This window comes from Olea europaea, chromosome 10, assembly GCF_002742605.1.
Source record: "Olea europaea var. sylvestris chromosome 10, O_europaea_v1, whole genome shotgun sequence".
NCBI classification, from domain to species: Eukaryota; Viridiplantae; Streptophyta; class Magnoliopsida; order Lamiales; family Oleaceae; genus Olea; species Olea europaea.
The window spans coordinates 6,923,028-6,940,942 of record NC_036246.1 but is presented as its reverse complement, the minus strand read 5'-3'; the positions used below and the strand labels follow the sequence as shown (position 1 = coordinate 6,940,942).

At 34.5% G+C, this 17,915-nt stretch overlaps 2 protein-coding genes across 3 annotated transcripts; both read right to left on the bottom strand.

Moving 5' to 3' along the window:
* Window positions 1–412: 412 nt before the first annotated feature.
* Window positions 413–3,693, bottom strand: LOC111400230. Its single transcript, XM_023027657.1, has 3 exons — window positions 3,396–3,693; window positions 3,168–3,262; window positions 413–502 (listed from the first exon to the last, which is right to left on the bottom strand). Exons 1-3 carry the CDS (start codon window positions 3,691–3,693, stop codon window positions 413–415), a joined length of 483 nt encoding a protein of 160 aa, XP_022883425.1.
* A 4,829-nt stretch (window positions 3,694–8,522) lies between these two features.
* Window positions 8,523–16,525, bottom strand: LOC111401053 (chloroplastic group IIA intron splicing facilitator CRS1, chloroplastic). 2 transcript variants are annotated; one of them, XM_023028589.1, is made up of 9 exons: window positions 15,395–16,525; window positions 14,065–14,548; window positions 13,009–13,139; window positions 11,509–11,859; window positions 11,274–11,430; window positions 10,032–10,321; window positions 9,874–9,933; window positions 9,325–9,665; window positions 8,523–8,928 (listed from the first exon to the last, which is right to left on the bottom strand). In XM_023028589.1, exons 1-8 carry the CDS (start codon window positions 16,322–16,324, stop codon window positions 9,639–9,641), a joined length of 2,430 nt encoding a protein of 809 aa, XP_022884357.1. In that variant the 5' UTR covers window positions 16,325–16,525; the 3' UTR covers window positions 8,523–8,928; window positions 9,325–9,638. The 2 variants fall into 2 exon arrangements, with proteins under 2 accessions (XP_022884357.1, XP_022884358.1); XM_023028590.1 differs by having other exon boundaries at window positions 15,401–16,523.
* Window positions 16,526–17,915: the final 1,390 nt, after the last annotated feature.

The following is a 17,915-nucleotide window of genomic DNA, read 5'->3' as shown; positions in this document are numbered from 1 at the left end:
GTAAAAACTACATAAGTCAATGCTTAGTAAGCAAAAATCATACGTCATGAATATAAATAATAATGATATATACCACTGTGCCAGTTACTTTAAACATCACGATAAAGAAGCATCATATTTCAATATTCATCAAAGTCGACTCAAAATCATTTCATTTGAAACCTTTCATTTCATTGGACCCTTGACCTACCTACTATGCACCTAATAGAGCTCTGTATAATATCGATATCAATAATCAAATGGTCAATATGAAATCGACACCGGAGAGTGGACCATCCTCTCGTGATGACTAAAGACTCATCCCCTAATTGTCCCTATGATCAACCAAGAAGTCTCCCACCCGGCAGCGCCAATAATCATAATATTACAAGGGAACGGTCGAGTGGTCCACTCTCTCGTGATCACTAAAGGCTCATCCTCTGTCTACCTCTGCAATAACCCAGGAAGTATCACCCGCGATGTCAAATATATCACATAAGCATACCTCACATGCTTCGGTACTCTAATAGTGGTCAATAAAAACATTTATAAAGAAAACTCACTTTGAAATCATGTTTCGCATGCAGAATTTTCAACCATGATCACATGTCGTACTTGTAGATGAAAATGCTCATGAATGACACATTTAATGAGAATAGATGTCAATAGATTCCCCAACCTCATACTCAACGATCATAATCATCATATAATGTGCTATAAGCCTCTTATCAAAATTATGTAAATATTACAATATTACCATATCCCAAGTACTAGGTTCTTGCATCGTAGTTGGAAATAGATTTTTACTTACCTTTCCCCTTTGTGTTTGCAAGCTCCTACGGAGTGTATATCAGTTTCTTTTTTCGCTCAACGTGGAAAAATCACATGTATTATCATCTAATATTAAAGGCAATCCTCCATTTAATAACCTTAACACACATTATCCCAAAATACGTCCATTCACACCAAAACAATTTAGACGAAATCATTATTACAAGTTACCGATGGCATTACAAACTAATCTCGTAAGTCTCACTATTTTTTGAGTCCAATTATGGACGTCAACATCATCAAATTGTTGTCATTAACCTAGTACTCCTTAGAATCTATTTTCTAGGCCCAAGAGTTCATTAATGGACATATAAATGTTGAAATCACATTAAATACACAAATTGGCAGAATCTGTTTTCAGATTTCTATTAACGTTCAATTATTTTTCTAATCCTTTTTCACCTCCTTAACTATATCCAACGACTCTCAATTTTTTACCACACTTCCATAACATGTATGTGAAGGTAATCATGATCTAAAGTTGTGACAAATTAAGTGTTTTCAGCCTCAAAACCATCCCTTTTTCACCACCAAATCAGGCAGTTTTCTTTTCATGTGACTGTTTTCGATTATCATTTTGCTAGCATGTCACCAATCAGATTCCAGGCTATTAGAAGACCATTTCTATTTTTATAACTCTCATATAACACCATTCATTTACATAGATACAAGTTATATCTTAAGTATTATCCAAAATCAAAGTTTAAACCATTCAAATCTAGCAAATCCTCATCTCTGTCCAGAAATTCTTGTAATTAATTACCCATATTTAGGCATCATAAAATCATTAATAACACTCCAACCTAATCACAAGAAAGTTCAGATGTTCAAGAAATCATAAACCCCTTAAGAAATAATGGATACGAACCTCAAAACTATGAAGTAACAAAGCTGTCCAGAATTTCCAGCTTCTTGTTTTCTTATCCCTTTTTGCTTCCTTTGTTTTCACGTCCACTTGCGATCACTTGGGGTTATCTTTACAAAGTCATATCTCTTATTTAGGAGCTATTTAAGGAGTCTTGAGGATTGGGGTCGTGAGTGATTCTTAAAGGTGAAGGAATTTGTGATTACAAGATAAGTATTCCCCAAGCATAAGACGTCCAAACAAGATGTGGCTCCTTGCAACCAAATATGACTTTTCTCCTCTCTTATATGGAGTCATTTGTGACTTAGGAGAAGCATATTTATCCCATATAAAGTTCTAAGGATTTAGAAGACGTGTTGGATGCCTTAAAGTTGAAGTAATTATATATTAAAGTGATAAGTCTCCTAGCATGAGCTGTCTAAGTAGGAGATGGCTTCTTGCAGCCAACTTTGACTTCTCCCTTGCACCATATGTGACTTAGAAGAGTTATATCTATCTTGTGTAAAGTGCTAAGGACTTATAAGACGTGTTGGAGGCTTAAGATTAAAGGAAATAGAGGTTAAAGTGACAAGTCGTCACATGTTAAGTAGGTGTTGTCTCCTTTGATTAAATTCTAATTTCCTACTTATCCTTTGGGGAGGGGGGGTCTATGAAATTTAGGGATAATATATCACATATAAGAAGTCTTAAAGGAGTGATAGACGTGAAAAATGTTTAAGAATGAATGAATTGACCATTACAAGGATAAATGAATAGGCATGATGACGTGTACTACGTATCAAGGTGTTCCTTATAGCAAAATCTGATTTTACATCTATCCTTACAGATATAAATCAAGTGTCATTGACTTATTTTAATGTCTTTAAAATCCATTTTACTTGCCATAATATCATAAAACATTTTATAAAGCCAATTCCTTAACTGTTCATTTGATTACTTACCCGATTGACACCCGATTCTCGATCGATTTCAACAATTCGCACCTCCATATTTATAACATCATATAAAACATATATTATTATGTCGTGATCATCTCACTTCATGCCTTATGTCCCAAATATGGCAATCACTTATCTAAGGTTTAAAGTGACCTCGATCAGTCGAATGGAAAGCTTAAACGTTCGTCGATACTATTTTTCGGGCTTTTCGATATTACATTACTAACCAAGTCAATCTCCAACATTTAATTAACCTAATTTTATATCATATCTCAATACAAAATTCACTACCTAGGTCGAGGAGTCGAAGGTTATCACCATGTAAAAATTATAAAGTCGCAATTAGAAAATTGATGCAAATGACAATGTAATCAGCATGAAATGCATGAATCATATTGGCCATATATATAACGTGAAGCTTGGAGTGTTACATCCTCCCCTCCTTATCAAAATTTTATCCTCGAAATTTGCTTACCAAAAAGTTCAGGATATAACCTGCATTTCATCTTCTCTTTTCCAGTAGCCTCTTCGATTGACTAATTCCACCACAATACCTTAACCAATGGAATTTTCTTGCTTCTTAGTTGCTTTATCTCTCGTTGAAGGATCTCGATCGATTTTTCTTCATAAGTCAAATCTAGTTTTATCTCTACCAGTTCATTCCTCAATACATGAGAATGATTTCCAATGTACTTTCTTAGCATGGACACATTGTACACTTGAGACATTCCAATCAAGCTTATGGACAACATTTTCAATTCTCTCGATAATAGAAAATGGACCAATGTATCTTGGGCTCAATTTTCCTTTCTTTCCAAATCGCATAACCTCTTTCATCGGCGCTACCTTCAAAAATACTTGTTCTCCGACTGTGAATTCTAGTATTCTTCTTCTTTGATCTGCATAGCTTTTCTGTTGGTCTTGAGCAGTTTGCATTCGCTGACGTATTTGTATCACAACTTCAGCCATTTCACGAACTATCTCTGGTCCTAGAAATTTTCTTTCTCCAACATCATCCCAATAAACTGGAGATCTACATTTTTTACCATATAATACTTCATATGGAGTCGTTCCAATCATAGCCTAATAACTATTGTTGTATACGAAGTACACCAAAGGTAAAAATTTACTCCACTGACCTTGGAAGTCTAATACATAAGCCCATATCATTCCAATATGTTCCACTTATTCCATAGACCGATATGCTTAGCTTTATGTACAAGACATAGCTAGACTTCATGGAGTGCCACTATCTATTGTCTCAAACAGGGATTCTAAGTTTTTATCTCTCTTCTGAAGAAGCTTACATAAGGCTTTGGGAACGCAGTTATCTTTTAGCACAACTTATCATCCTCAGGCTGATGGACAATCAGAAAGAACAATACAAATATTGGAAGATATGCTGAAGGCTTGTGTATTAGACTTCCAAGGCCAGTGGAGTAAATTTTTACTTTTGGTGGAATTCACATACAACAACAGCTATCAAGCTACGATTGGAATGGCTCTTTATGAAGAATTATATTGTAGAAAATGTAGATCTCCAGTTTATTGGGATGATCTTAGAGAAAGAAAACTGCTAGGACCAGATATGGTTCGTAAAATGGCTGAATTTGTTATGCAAATTCGTCAGCGAATGCAAACTGCCCAAGACCGACAAAAAAGCTATGCAGATCAAAGAAGTAGAATGCTAGAATTCACAGTTGGAGACCAAGTATTTTTGAAGGAGAAGCCGATGAAAGGGTTTATGCGATTTGGAAAGAAAGGAAATTTGAGCTCAAGATACATTGGTCCATTTTCTATTATCGAGAGAATTGGAAATGTTGCCTACAAGTTTGATCTTCCTTCATCAATGTCTCAAATGCATAATGTGTTTAATGTGTCCATGCTAAGAAGTATATTGGAAATCCTTCTAATGTATTGAGAAATGAACCGGTAGAGATAAAACCAGATTTGACTTCTGAAGAAAAATCGATAGAGATCCTTCAATGAGAGATAAAGCAACTGAGAAGTAAGAAAATTCCATTGGTTAAGATATTGTGGCGGAATCAGTCAACAGAAGAGGCCACTTGGGAAAGAGATAATGAAATGCGAGTTAAATATCCTAAACTTTTTGATAAGCAAATTTCGAAGACTAAATTTTTATAAGGAGGAGAGGATGTAATACCCTAAGCTTCACGTTATGCATTGGTCAATATGATTCATGCATTTCATACTAATCACATATTATTTGCATCAATTTCCTAATTGCTTTCTCTTAAAACGATACATTCGATCATCGAGACTTTAAAATCTGTACATGGTGGTAATCTTCGACTCCTCGACTTAGGTGGTGAATTTTACATTGAGCTATGATAGAAAATTAGATTAACTAAATGTTGGAAATTGGTTTTGTAAGTAATGAAAAATCGAGAAGGTCGGAAATTAGTATCGACAAAAGTTCAAGCTTTCCATTTGGTTAATCGAGGTCACCTTAAACCCTAGATAGGTAATTGACATATTTGAGACATGAGGCATAAAGTGACATGATCACAACACAATAATATATGTCTCATGTGACGTTATAAATATGGAGGTGTGAATTGTTGATATTGGTCGAGAATCGGGTGTCAATCGGGTAAGTAGTCAAATAAACAGTTAAGGAATTGGTTCTCTAATATGTTTTGGGGTATTAGGGCAAGTAAAATGAATTTTTAAGACATTAAAATAAGCCAAGGACACTTGATTTACACCGCAAGGATAGATGTAAAATCGAATTTTGCTATAAGGAACACTTTGATACGTAGTACACGTCATGCATATTCATTTGTTTTTGTAATGGTCAATTCCTTCACTCTTCAGCATTATTCACATCTACCACTCTTTTAAGACTTCTTATATGTGGGATATTATCCCTAAGTTTCATAAAACAAAAAAACCCTCCAAGGATAAGTAGGAAATCAGAATTTAATCAAAGGAGACAACACTTGCTCAACATGTGATGACTTGTCACTTTAACCTCTAATTCCTTCAACCTTAAGCCTCCAACATGTCCTATAAGTCCTTAGCACTTTACACAAGGTAGTTATAACTCTTCTAAGTCACATATGGCTCCATATGGTGCAAGGGAGAAGTCAAAGTTGGCTGCAATGAGCCACATCTTACTTGGACACCTCATACTTGGGGAATACTTGTCTTGTAATCACAAATTCCTTCACCTTTAAGTATCACTCACGACCCCAATCCTCAAGACTCCTTAAATAACTCCTAAATAAGAGATTTGACTCTACAAAGATAACCACAAGTGGAGGTGAAAGCAAAGGAAGCAAAAAGGGATAAGAAAACAAGAAGCTGGAATTTCTGGACAGCTTTGTTACTTCACGATTTTGAGGTTTGTATCCATTATTCCTTAAGGGGTTTATAATTTCTTGAACATCTTAATTTGCTTGTGATTAGGTTGGAGTGTTAATGATTTTATGATGCCAAAATCGAGGTAATTAATTACAAGAATTTAAAAGAAAGTAATCTGGACAGAGATGAGGATTTGCTAGATTTAAATAGTTTAAACTTTGATTTTGGATAATACTTAAGATATAACTTGTATCTATATAAATGAATGTTGTTATATGAGAGTTATAAGAATAGAAATGGTCTTCTAATAGCCTAGAATCTGATTGGCGACATGCGAGTGAAATGGAAACCGAAAACAGTCACAAGAAAGGAAAACTGCCTGGTTTGGCGTGGTGAAAAAGAGATGGTTTTTTAGGCTGAAAAAAAATTCATTTGTCACAACTTTAGATCATGATTACCTTCACATACATGTTATAAAAGTGTGGTAAAAACTTGGGAGTCGTTGGATATAGTTAAGGGAGTGAAAAAAGATTGAAAAAAAATAATTGGACGGTAATAGAAATCTGAAAATAGATTCTGCCAATTTGTGTTTTTAATGTGATTTTAACCTTTACATAACCAGTAATCATCTCTTGGCCCTATAAAATAAATTCTAATGAATACTAAGTTAATGACAACAATTAGATGACGATGACGTTCATAATTGGACACGAAAAATAGCGAAACTTATGGGACTAGTTTATAATGTCAGCGGTAACTTGAAATAATAATTTCGTCTAAATTCTTTTGGTGTGAATGGATGTATTTTGTGATTGTGTGTGTTAAGGTAATTAAATGGAGATTGCCTTTAATACTAGATGGTAATACAGGTGATTTTTCGACGTTGAGTGAAAAAGGAATGTAAATGGCTCATTCCCCAAATGAAATGATTCCATCAAATGAAATGATTTCGAGTCGACTTTGATGCATATTGGAATATGAAGCTTCTTTTTCGTGATGTTTAAAGTAAATGGCATAGTGGCATACGTCATTATTATTCATTTCATAAGATGCGTGATTTTTGCTTACTAAGCGTTAGCTTATGTAGTTCTTGCATTGTAGGTGAGCCTAGAACTACATAGAGAGCACGGCTAGCTATGGAACTCTTATGACATTCTAGAGTTTGATATATATGGATGACGACCTGTATGGTTATTTTGTGGGCTGATATTTTGAGTTTATGGCCTAATGTGTTGTATGTTAAGAATCCTGTGTTATATATCTTTTGACATAGTATGTAGACATGTTTATAACCTCAGAAAATCGAAAGCTCTATGCAGATTTAATTGTGTTCGGTATGAGATTATGATATAATTTTGGGTATGGATTGGCTGTCAAGATATCAAGCTACTATAGATTGTAAGAGGAAGTCAGTAACCCTTCAACTTTTGGGGAATGAGCCATTTACATTCATTGAGATCGAAAAAGGTTTTAGAGTTCCAACCATATCGGTATTGAAAGCACAAAGGTTACTAAATAGTGGATGTGTAGGGTATTTGGTAAGTGTTATGGCTATTGAAGTACAACACAATCCGAATCTTAGTGATGTACCTATGGCACAAGAATTTTCGGATGTATTTCTTGATGATTTACCTGGAGTACCACCAGATCGTGAGATAGAGTTTGTAATTAATTTAATTCCAAGAACATTCCCAATTTCCAAGGCTCCATATAGATGGTCCCAACTGAATTGAAAGAGTTGAAGTTATAATTACAAGAGTTGTTAGATAAAGGTTTTATTAGACCTAGCTTTTCACCATGGGCACCAGTATTGTTTGTTCGTAAAAAGGATGATACAATGAGACTGTGTATCGATTATCGAGAGTTGAATGAGGCGACAATTAAAAATAAATACCCATTGTCAAGGATTGATGATTTGTTTGATCAACTTCAAGGTGCGTCTATATTTTCGAAGATTGATTTGCAATCTGAATACCATCAACTTAAAATAAAAGAAGATGACATTTCTAAGACAGCATTTAGTACGAGATATGGTCATTGTGAATTTTTGGTAATGCCATTTGGGTTAATAAATGTCCCAGCAGCTTCTATGTATCTGGTGAATAGGGTATTTGGAGACTTTCTTGATAAGTTCGTAATTGTATTTATTGATGATATCCTTATTTATTCTCGTACTAAAGAAGAACATACTGAACACTTGAGAATAGTTCTGCAGGTCTTAAAGGACAAGGAGTTATATGCTAAGTTTAAGAAATGTGAATTTTAGTTAGATAGTTTCATTTTTTGGACATGTAGTATTGGCAGGACGCAGCATTTTTATTTTTTTATTTTTGGCACACAACTGGGTCAAATTTTACACTGCCTGCTGTTCTTTTCGCGACTCTGATGAGAAAAAAAAAAATAGGAAAACGCTCGCACAGTAAACAGGTTTTGGGGAACAAGTTAGGCACAGCCTACCATTTCAAAATCTACACTCTTAACCCTTAAGCACTCCCTGTTACCTCTGTTGCCGCGTTCAAGCCTTATCAAGACAATTTTATATCTGTACAAGTCCAAGAAGCATAATAACTCGATTTACAATATCATCAAGTCAAGTAGACAGCTTAGCCATCTCTGACTGTTAATATTTCTAAATATTGAAAATGTCAACAAATCAATATGATTCCAGCAATTGCATGATTATTGCCTCAACTGCTCTTCACCAGAACCATTCACATATCTTATAAAGTCATTTATACATACGTCAATGCAAATATTAGGCTAAATGTTTCACCGACCTTTCTTATATGATCCCTTCAACCTTAGCATCCCCACAATAGTTCTTTCCGTAGTCCAGCAATTTTATCAGCAGATGATGCACGATACTTACAGTGTGGTCATCAGTTTCAATGCATGTCATAGAAAACATTAGCTATCCCTTCTTGGGTGATCCTCAACTGCAGTAATGTGGTCTCCCCGAATTCAAACTTGAGTTCCAAGGCCAATTCCCTACAATAAAGATGACGCAGAAGCGTATTAACTTCACAAAGAACGATAAAGAAATGGGAATTGAGGACAAAGGGGAATCAATTTATTTCATATATTCAAGGGTTGAATATTACAATAAATAAGCTCATTATTTACAATGCAAGAAACTGAAAGAAACCAAAATCTAATAAACTATAATCTTATCAAAATAATTAAATTTGATCTTATCTAATCTAATTGAATAGTGTAAATTACAACGCATGAGCCCACTTTTGAGTGTAAACTAGTCCTAATTGAAGTAGCAAAATACTATGAAATCAATCTCTAACTATGTTTCCTAAATTAAATATCCTAAATATAATAATGTATCTTCTAATATTACATCAACTAGTCTTAAGGTGACGTTAGAATAATTACCTGACAAAGTGCCTGCTGGTTCATCATGCGGCATCCAAATTAAGGCAGTTTTTATGGAACGACCAAAAAGGTAATCCAGAACAAGTCACAGTTTTAAAACCAATGTGAAGCATATTACTTCCTCCCACCTCAAAATTACCTGAAAACTTTTAAGTAATTTGAAATGTGAGTGGTACCCATCTCATCTGTGCATTATATAGTTTGATGGATAAATCCCTCTCTCATAGGTGCTAGTTCACCATAATGAAGAAAAGAATTCACATTAAGATGTATATGTTGGCTGATGGCTATCAGCTTGTCCAATACCAACCCAATCAATCACTGATTCTGTTCAAGTTTGCCTGCAAAATTGCAAATTATTCAGTCAAGAAATCATAGAAGCAAGGGCACAAGCCACTGAATCCACCATTACGTATACAATGCAAAAGTTGGAAAAATTTATCAACTTAAAACTCTATTAAACAGATTTATGAGAAGGGAATCCCCAGAACTATGATGTTAATATCTCTCTTTGAAAATGAAATGATTTAAAAGATAGGAGAGGTTTACCAGCTTGCGTTTCAGATCACAAATTTCCTTCTCTCTTTGATTGGCAAAAAATTTCAATGACTATTACAGGGAAAACAGAAGGTTAAAAGGGTTAGAGACATACGAGTCAGTCTAAACAAAAACAGTTTAATTAGCAAGGAGAGAATTAGTTTACTTACTCCATTTCTCTGGATTTCAAGTGACCTAGATAATGCATCTCTTCTATTCAACAAATTTCTAGGTAACAACTTTGGACGTTTATAGTTCTTCCCACGATACATAATTATGGCATGGCCCTCTTTAATTTTTTCTACAGAAACCAGGATCCCACAACTTTCGGCCTCAAGAAGTTTTGCAGTGTAAAGGACCTGTGAGAACTTTTTCTGCATTGTAATTACTTTCACAATTTCTCTGTGCTTCCAGTGTTGACGAATGCCTTCTATTACACCATCAAAAACACCGCGCCTTCCTGAAGCCAGGTTAAATAAAAAAAATGAACATGATAACTTGATAGCAAACATATTTCGATTCAAAGGACTGGGCAGCAGCAAAACAGCAGAGGCTAATAAGCTATCTGAATTTCAAGGAAGTTTGAAGGTACAGACAAATAGAAGTTTGAGCTTATCACTTATATTAGTTGCTGACACTTATCTAACTTAGTTTTTTCAGGCTTTACTTTGCTCATGGATATATGAACGGCTGAAAGGAAAATAGTTATTTCTTAAGAGTAAAGAGAAACGCAAGGACATACTGGTTCTAACCCCCAAACAGATCCAGTCTATAAACTCAAATGTCAAAACTGAAAAAATCCAGATTCCATTTCTTTAAGGTGTCTCCCGACTTCATTTGATGAATGAGATACACTAGTAGTTCAATCAAATAATTAACAAAGAGGCCCAGCTGAAGACTTCTAAATATGTGATTGCTGACAGTAGACAATGCAACCAATACTTTGAGATCCCTCTCAACTACATTACTTACTTGCATTCAAAAACTTTACACAGGGATTTTTAATCCCATTCTGTAGTCACTGTCTTGTTTGACATAATAGATTCTCTAGTCAGAATCTTTACGTCAGTTACTATTGATTCAAATGAGTTAATTTAGGTATTAATTTAGCATGAATCTTTAGGCAACCTTTATGATTTGTAGCAAGTACATGCTACATTATTTATGTGAATGTAATTGCAACATTTCTCAATTTGACTTCATCAAATTATGACATTGTTCCGATCTCGTGACTTAATTGCTATAGTCATGAAGGACTTACACAGGTTCTCCTCACAACTAAAAATACATCCATAATAATAAAGCCAAAATAAATAATTTTAATATTCCTAAGGTTTTAAAAAACATTTTTTTATGATAAGAACAAGAAGAAGCTAAGGGTGAAAATAGAAGAAGCAGAAGCTTTTTCTTACCAAGCACCAAACTGCTATCTAACTTCAATCCTATCTCCCGCATGCATTCTCTCTCCTCTTGTGTTATCAATTCCTGATCCAAATCTTGCTCAGAAGGTCTCCAGGCCTGACTTAGTGCCGCCAGTGTTTTATCTGATTTTTCTTTCTTCTTCTTAAGCTGCAAAATTTACAGCTAATGAGTATTTAATTTTTCGAATGCAAAAATATAGGACAAAAAGGAGTAATAAGATCTCACAATGAAAAGCTTTCGCTCTTGATTTTTGAGTTCCTTTTCCAATCTCCACCGTTCTGCTTCCAGCTGAACTTCAACCTCAGTCTTCCCGTTTTTCAGGTTCCTGCATTCTGATAGAATGCTATGGAATTCTGATAAAGTTCCAATGCTGCTAGACTTCAATATATCCTCGTGGGCGACAGAAGATATATCACTTGCTTTTAACCGTGCAGCTTCTTCCTGAAGTTGGTATCTGGTGAGCTCTTTTTCTCTTTCAGCAACTAGAGTTGCAACTTGAGAGGGAACAAAATCCTTGCCTCTATAGAGAATTATGAAGAACTTGTTGCGCAATAAAAGAACTCCCCCAGTGAGATTCTGCATCAGGAATCGATAAATTGATGACCATTGTTTTCAATCCCATAAGACATTAAAAACTAAATACTTCGGCCACTCAACTAGGGCCATGTTTTTTCAGCATTTGACCAACAAACAAATGCAAGCCACTTTAAAAGTACCCGGAGGGAAATGGTACCATAACATAACGAGTCTAATAACCAATGGGTATATCTTGTGATCCATTTAAAAAAAAAAAAAAAATAGTATATGTATAACCTCACAGATTAAGGGGATTCATTTCACCTAAAGAGATTATCACAGAATATAGCGTGGGATACCTGAAAACTGAACTTTAGGATATAAAGGGATTGTGTTACAATTGAGAAATTTCTCTCACGAAGATTTCACATATTCACATGATCTTTTCATATGTTTTCAGAATATACTTCAAACTATGAGTATTTCTGTGTTAAAAAAAAAAATCTTTTCGGCTAAAAACTAGATTCACTTTTGACTTCAGGGCTGCAAATGAGCCAGCTCAAACTGAGTTTTAGCTATTCAACCTCAGCACAGCATTATAATGAAACCTTAAAATGCTCCTACTTGAAGAAGTTTTTAAGAAGCTAATATAAACTCAAGTATTGGCTCCAATCAAAACCAAAAAGCGTGTGTGATTGCATGTAACAATAAAGAAAAAGAAAAGAGGTTCTTTTTGTATACTATATCCCCTTCAATAGGTGATAAAGTACTAGACAATAGCAGAAGCAATATTATTGAAACAAGCAGATTATATGACATGAACAATGCTGTAGTATTTCATACTTGGCCTCGTTAGTAGGTTTTCACACACTTGAGGTTGCTCAACCAAACGCAAACCTTCTAAGATAACAACATGCTACATGGGGCTCATATGCAAGCAACAGTTCAGAATATCAGTGATGCAAATTGGAAGTGTATTCTAGGCGTAAACGAAATCAAATTAATTAAAGATCGAATTTTCATTATTTCACTTTATTGTTTTTGGTAACTATAAACGGAATCAAATTAATTAAAGATCGAATTTTCATTATTTCACTTCATTGTTTTTGGTAGAATAGTTAATTTGTCTAGAATACACTTTCCAATTTGCATCAATCAGATCTTCAAAATCAAAAAGTAAAACTGATGAATTCATTTTATCACACTTGCCTTAAGTTCATATGCCATTTCCTCATTGTCTGTGTTGGGAATTCCCCACTTCAGAGCAATTTTTACAATATGACACTTCTCCCACAATTTCAGAATGGCTGCCGCCAGTCCTTGCAGTTTCCTATTTCTTCCTTCAGGAAACCAAAACTAGAGTAAGTCAGAACAGTAAGCATAACCACACCCAAACAGAGTGTAGACAAATATGCATCCTACTGTGCATTGACTAAATGTGTTGGACAGCATTATAAAGAAACTATAAAATAAGTTGTTCACGCTTTAAGATTCAAGATATAAATTTGCAACAAACTAAAAACCTCAACTCTTTTCCTCAAGAACACTGATTGAATCAAAAGTATAACCAAATTGATTTTGCATAATTTACTTACAGTAATACACATAAACATGTGGTTAGCCTTCACAAGATACAGGACATCCAAAATTATCACTCCTAGAATTAGATATCTTCAGTACTTCTAAACTCAATGCACACATTGTTTCCAGTAAATTCAGTGCCACATCATATTTTATCCATTTCTAAAAGATAATGTACAATGCAGTTGAGAGAAACTTGCACATTTAAAACATTGAGAGGTTCGTTTATACTGAAATAGGAAACTGCTCTAGTCCCAACTGTCTTCAATTAGGGTTTCCAATTATTTTCCTTTTTTCCCCTCTGGTAGGGAATTGATCTTATGGTCACCCCCCGGGCTTCAAAATGAGCTTCATTATTTAAATGTAACTGAAAATGAAGGAAATGAGCATCAGAACCAAATTCAATTTGACATTAAAAGATACATTCATTTTAAATGGACTAAATAAGTTAGCAATACTTTATCAATGGCATATATAGATGAGGAAGAACATGCAGATGCATGAGAAGAAAAATTGGTAGAAGTAGAAAGTGTGATATGACATCCAGAAAAAGATATTGAGCACAATAAAATGTTGCACATAGGTACAAAATCTCTTGAAACTGTGTGTGTGTATATAAGAAGAGATAATTCTAATAGTTCAGTTGATATTGTTATAGTGCAGTGACAAAGGAAAGGAAAATACCAAGGACAAAATGAGTTGGTAAAGGGTGAGTAAGTTTCCTCAAATATGTAAGTTCAGCATCTGTCAGTTTTGATCTTGTGCGAGGTGGACAAAGCCTAAAAGATGGCTTGAATCCAGGAGCAACTTCTGGGAGCAAGTCTGCATCCACCGGCAAAGGCTTTGGCATCCACCAATCAACGAAGCGTGGTCCTAATCCGTACAATAATCTATCTGCTTCTCTTTCATACAGTGATATATTGATATGTAAGTTTTCCCAATCACCTTCTATCCCATCATTTATTTTGTATTGACTACTTCCACTTGATGTTATTAGAGAGAAATGACAGGTATTTTGGTAACTCATATTTGAGGATAGATTTTCTTGATCACTAACTGACTTGTGACTGATATTCGAATAATTTCTTGAGTATGGTACATAGTTGCAACCTCTATATACAGCAAGAAAATCTTCCTTATTCCATACAACAAGGCCTCCAGTCTTCACCTGATTAGAGGAATACTACAATATCAGGGCCACAACTAAAAAAATATTTTAAGGAAAGAACAAGGACGTTAAGGTAAGATGAAAGGGAAATAACAAAGATAACAGCAACTAAGGGAGAACATATTTGGACATGATTAAAATTATTTTTACACTCGCTAAATGCTCTAAAGGTAAGAGGATTGCTGAAAACTTGATGCATTTTTGGAAAGGACATCTTTCCAACTGGATTGGGATGTTACAGTGGGAAGAACAAAGCAAAAATCATGTTAAAAATTGATCACAGACAAGGTCAGAAGAGTGTCCACAACTCATATGGAATAAGATTTGAGAACTAGTATCTGCATAAATCGTACGTGAACAAATTATAACTTCATAACTCTTCAAGGTCATATGTACAGTTGCTGTTTGGAGTAAATCCAGCTGTTTTGTAAAAGCCGCAACAAAAAAAATTTTGGTTGTCATGGATACCCTGCCCTACTTTGGTGCTATTCTAGGAAATGACTTAAATCATATAAACAGAAAAGCATAGGCCTTTTTTAAGTGAAAAAGTCGTTATATCAGAGGAACAATTCAATTATTCAGTTTGTGCCTTGTACATAACAAATGCAGCTAGGAACACAAGGTACAACTTGAAGTTTTCTAAAATACCAGGACTGAAGACTTATGGGCTGACTTTGTCGATAAAGTTTAAGATAAAAAGAATAATATGCGTCTGTGGTCATTTTTTTCAATTTTATACTTTTGCTGTCTCAAGCAAATGGAGCAATCAACTTATATGAAGCACTGAACACTTTAGAAGCATAGACTGGTAGTGGATAAAGAAAAGGTAAGGAAAGGTAAACAGACATAAACCTCAGTGATCTCTCGAGCTCTCTCCATATTTCGGCACAAGGGTAGATCAAATTTGATTAAGGCAAGTTCATTGTTCTTCCAGACAAGATGAATTTGATCAACAACAGCTTGAGTCACGCCAGCTTTCTTAACCTTCACCCATTTTCTCATTATTGCAGCCTGACCCCGCAACCTTTTTAGCAATACTCCATCAAGAACCAACTCGGCAGTGGTGACCTGCTTATCCCTTTTTACCCTCCTAATCACCATTTTCTCATCTCTCTCCCATGGCATTTTCTTCAATATCCCTTCATTTTCAACCTCCCCAAATGGAATATCTAATTCAGTAGTTTCAAAACTTTTTGGGCCCACCTCTGAATCTTCCTCAACTTCTACAACATTCTCAAAGTCCGCATTACCCCACAAGTCACCAGGTGCAAATCTGAATTTAACATTTTCCGGGACCTTCTGAGTCTCCTCCAAATTTTCGGTTTCTTGGAGTTTCTCAATGCCTTGAAAGATTTTCTTCATGGCCTTTTGCCCTCTTCCACCACTCACTTTACCAGCCAAAGCCTTATCAGGGTGTTCTTCAATTTTGTCTAAGGTGGAATCTTTTCTAGGTCTTGACTTGGTAGGTTTCATAATTCGATCGGGTTCGACAAGAAGAGGACCCTTCATCCACGGAGCAGTGGGCGCTTTTATGGCTGAAGTAGATTGTGGAAAGCGTGAACCTTTTGCAGCATAATCCTCGTTTTCATACACAATGCTGCTGCTGCTGCTGCTGATTTTTTCAACTTTTGCGTTATTATCATTGATAAAAGGGCTATAAAAGATTGCGGAACTAACTTTAGATTGATGAAAAGAGAGAGATTGTGCTGAATTTTTTGTAGAATTGTAAGGGAAGACGGGGTTTGATGCAGCAGAGAGAAGGGAAGTAGCAGACATGGGTATTTTCTAGGTGCAAAATTGTATATGACACGAAGATCGTTTGATGTAATTCACCACCTTATGCAATTATTCTGAGGGTTTGAAGGCTTTTTCCGGGACTGTGAAGATTCGTTTGCGGCCATTATCCCGTTTGGCTAATGTCTAGCTTTGACATCTTGCAGGAGAAATATTTTTTCCATCGATTTTTTCAAGATCAGTGCTATTCCCATCCACACTTTTCATATTTATTACATCCACTTTTGAAAATAAAATTCTATTATATTTTAAATTTTATGTAAATTTACTTATATAGACCTAAATAAATTTAAATAAAAATACATAACTCTATATTCATCCACTTATTTTTATTTTCATTAAATTATCCTATTTCCTTATATTCTTTTAGAATTTGTGTTTAATTAGAACCCTAACATATCAAAGAAAATTACATGAATATGTTCGACGCATTCTAATACTTAGAATTTCAATAGAGAAATAATTTAATAAATAATGGAAGAGACGCCACTTGATCAAATATATACAGACATAGCAATATATGAAAAGGAATTTGAAAAAGTAAGGATTGCCTTTTTATTGTGTTTTGTTGTTTGATTTTTGTTTGAATTTGGACATTTTAATTTTCTTTTCCTGATTTTACCTGTTATCTCTAAGTCTAATTGGTAAGAGCCTTTGGTCACCAAGCAATCCATGGCGTGAAAACTCTTTTTTGATTGTTGTCTAGATTGCTTTCTTTTTTCTCCCCTTTCAACTATGCCAAAAAGTTAATAGTATCTATATAGAAAGCGATGTTCTATTTCTTAAATTATTAAGCACCTCACTTCTCCAAAAGAAGAAAAGAACATAAAATAGTTTCTCTTTATCTGATTTTAATAAGGACAATATTGAAATATGATGTGGATACAAATAGTAATTTTTTTAAAAAAAATTAAAATTTAATAGGGATTAACTTAGAGGTAGAGGTAAATATAAAAAATGTGGATAGAAATAGCGGTACCCTTTTTTATTGAGTATAAGAAAATTAACTTTCTGCGAGTTAATTATTTCAATGGTCACTCAACTTATGTTCATATTTTTTATTGGTCACTAAAGTTTAAAATGTCGAGTTTTGATTATTAAACTTAAATTCATGTCTTCGATTGCTCACTAAAGTTAAAAATGTTGAGTTTTGTCCACTGAACTTTGAAAAATATCGTACGTTACTCACTGTAAATTCAACATTTTTTCAAAATTTAACATTTTTGCTAGTAAGTAAAGTACAATATTTTTCAAAATTCAATGGTTAAAACTCAACATTTTAAAATTCAGTGAGCAGTCGAAGACGTAAACCTAAGTTCAGTGATCATAACTTGACATTTTAAAATTCAGTGACCAATCAAATACGTGAACTTAAGTTCAGTGATCATTGGAATAATTAATTCATTTTTTGCAACTCTTTCTAATTTTCTAAAAGGAGGCCTATGGCACGAGGAAGGCGGTTTGGTCCCAATTTGGTGTGATGGTAATGGGACGGGTCGATTATTTCCATCCCCCTTCTTGTGGGTATATTTGTCATTTTATCTCGTTTTCATACTTGATTAAAGTGGGACGA

What these genes read in the sequence shown, in the direction of transcription:
- LOC111401053 (XM_023028589.1), bottom strand. Translation starts at nt 16,324, where the DNA reads ATGTCTGCTACTTCCCTTCTCTCTGCTGCATCAAACCCCGTCTTCCCT. An exon ending in ACCAACTCATTTTGTCCTTG is followed by an intron (nt 13,140 to 14,064) that starts GTATTTTCCTTT and finishes GGTTTCCTGAAG; the next exon opens with GAAGAAATAGGAAACTGCAA. An exon ending in AAGAGCGAAAGCTTTTCATT is followed by an intron (nt 11,431 to 11,508) that starts GTGAGATCTTAT and finishes TAAATTTTGCAG; the next exon opens with CTTAAGAAGAAGAAAGAAAA.
- LOC111400230 (XM_023027657.1), bottom strand. Translation starts at nt 3,693, where the DNA reads ATGATTGGAACGACTCCATATGAAGTATTATATGGTAAAAAATGTAGA. An exon ending in ATTGAGCCCAAGATACATTG is followed by an intron (nt 3,263 to 3,395) that starts GTCCATTTTCTA and finishes ATGAACTGGTAG; the next exon opens with AGATAAAACTAGATTTGACT. An exon ending in AGAAAATTCCATTGGTTAAG is followed by an intron (nt 503 to 3,167) that starts GTATTGTGGTGG and finishes GACCACTATTAG; the next exon opens with AGTACCGAAGCATGTGAGGT.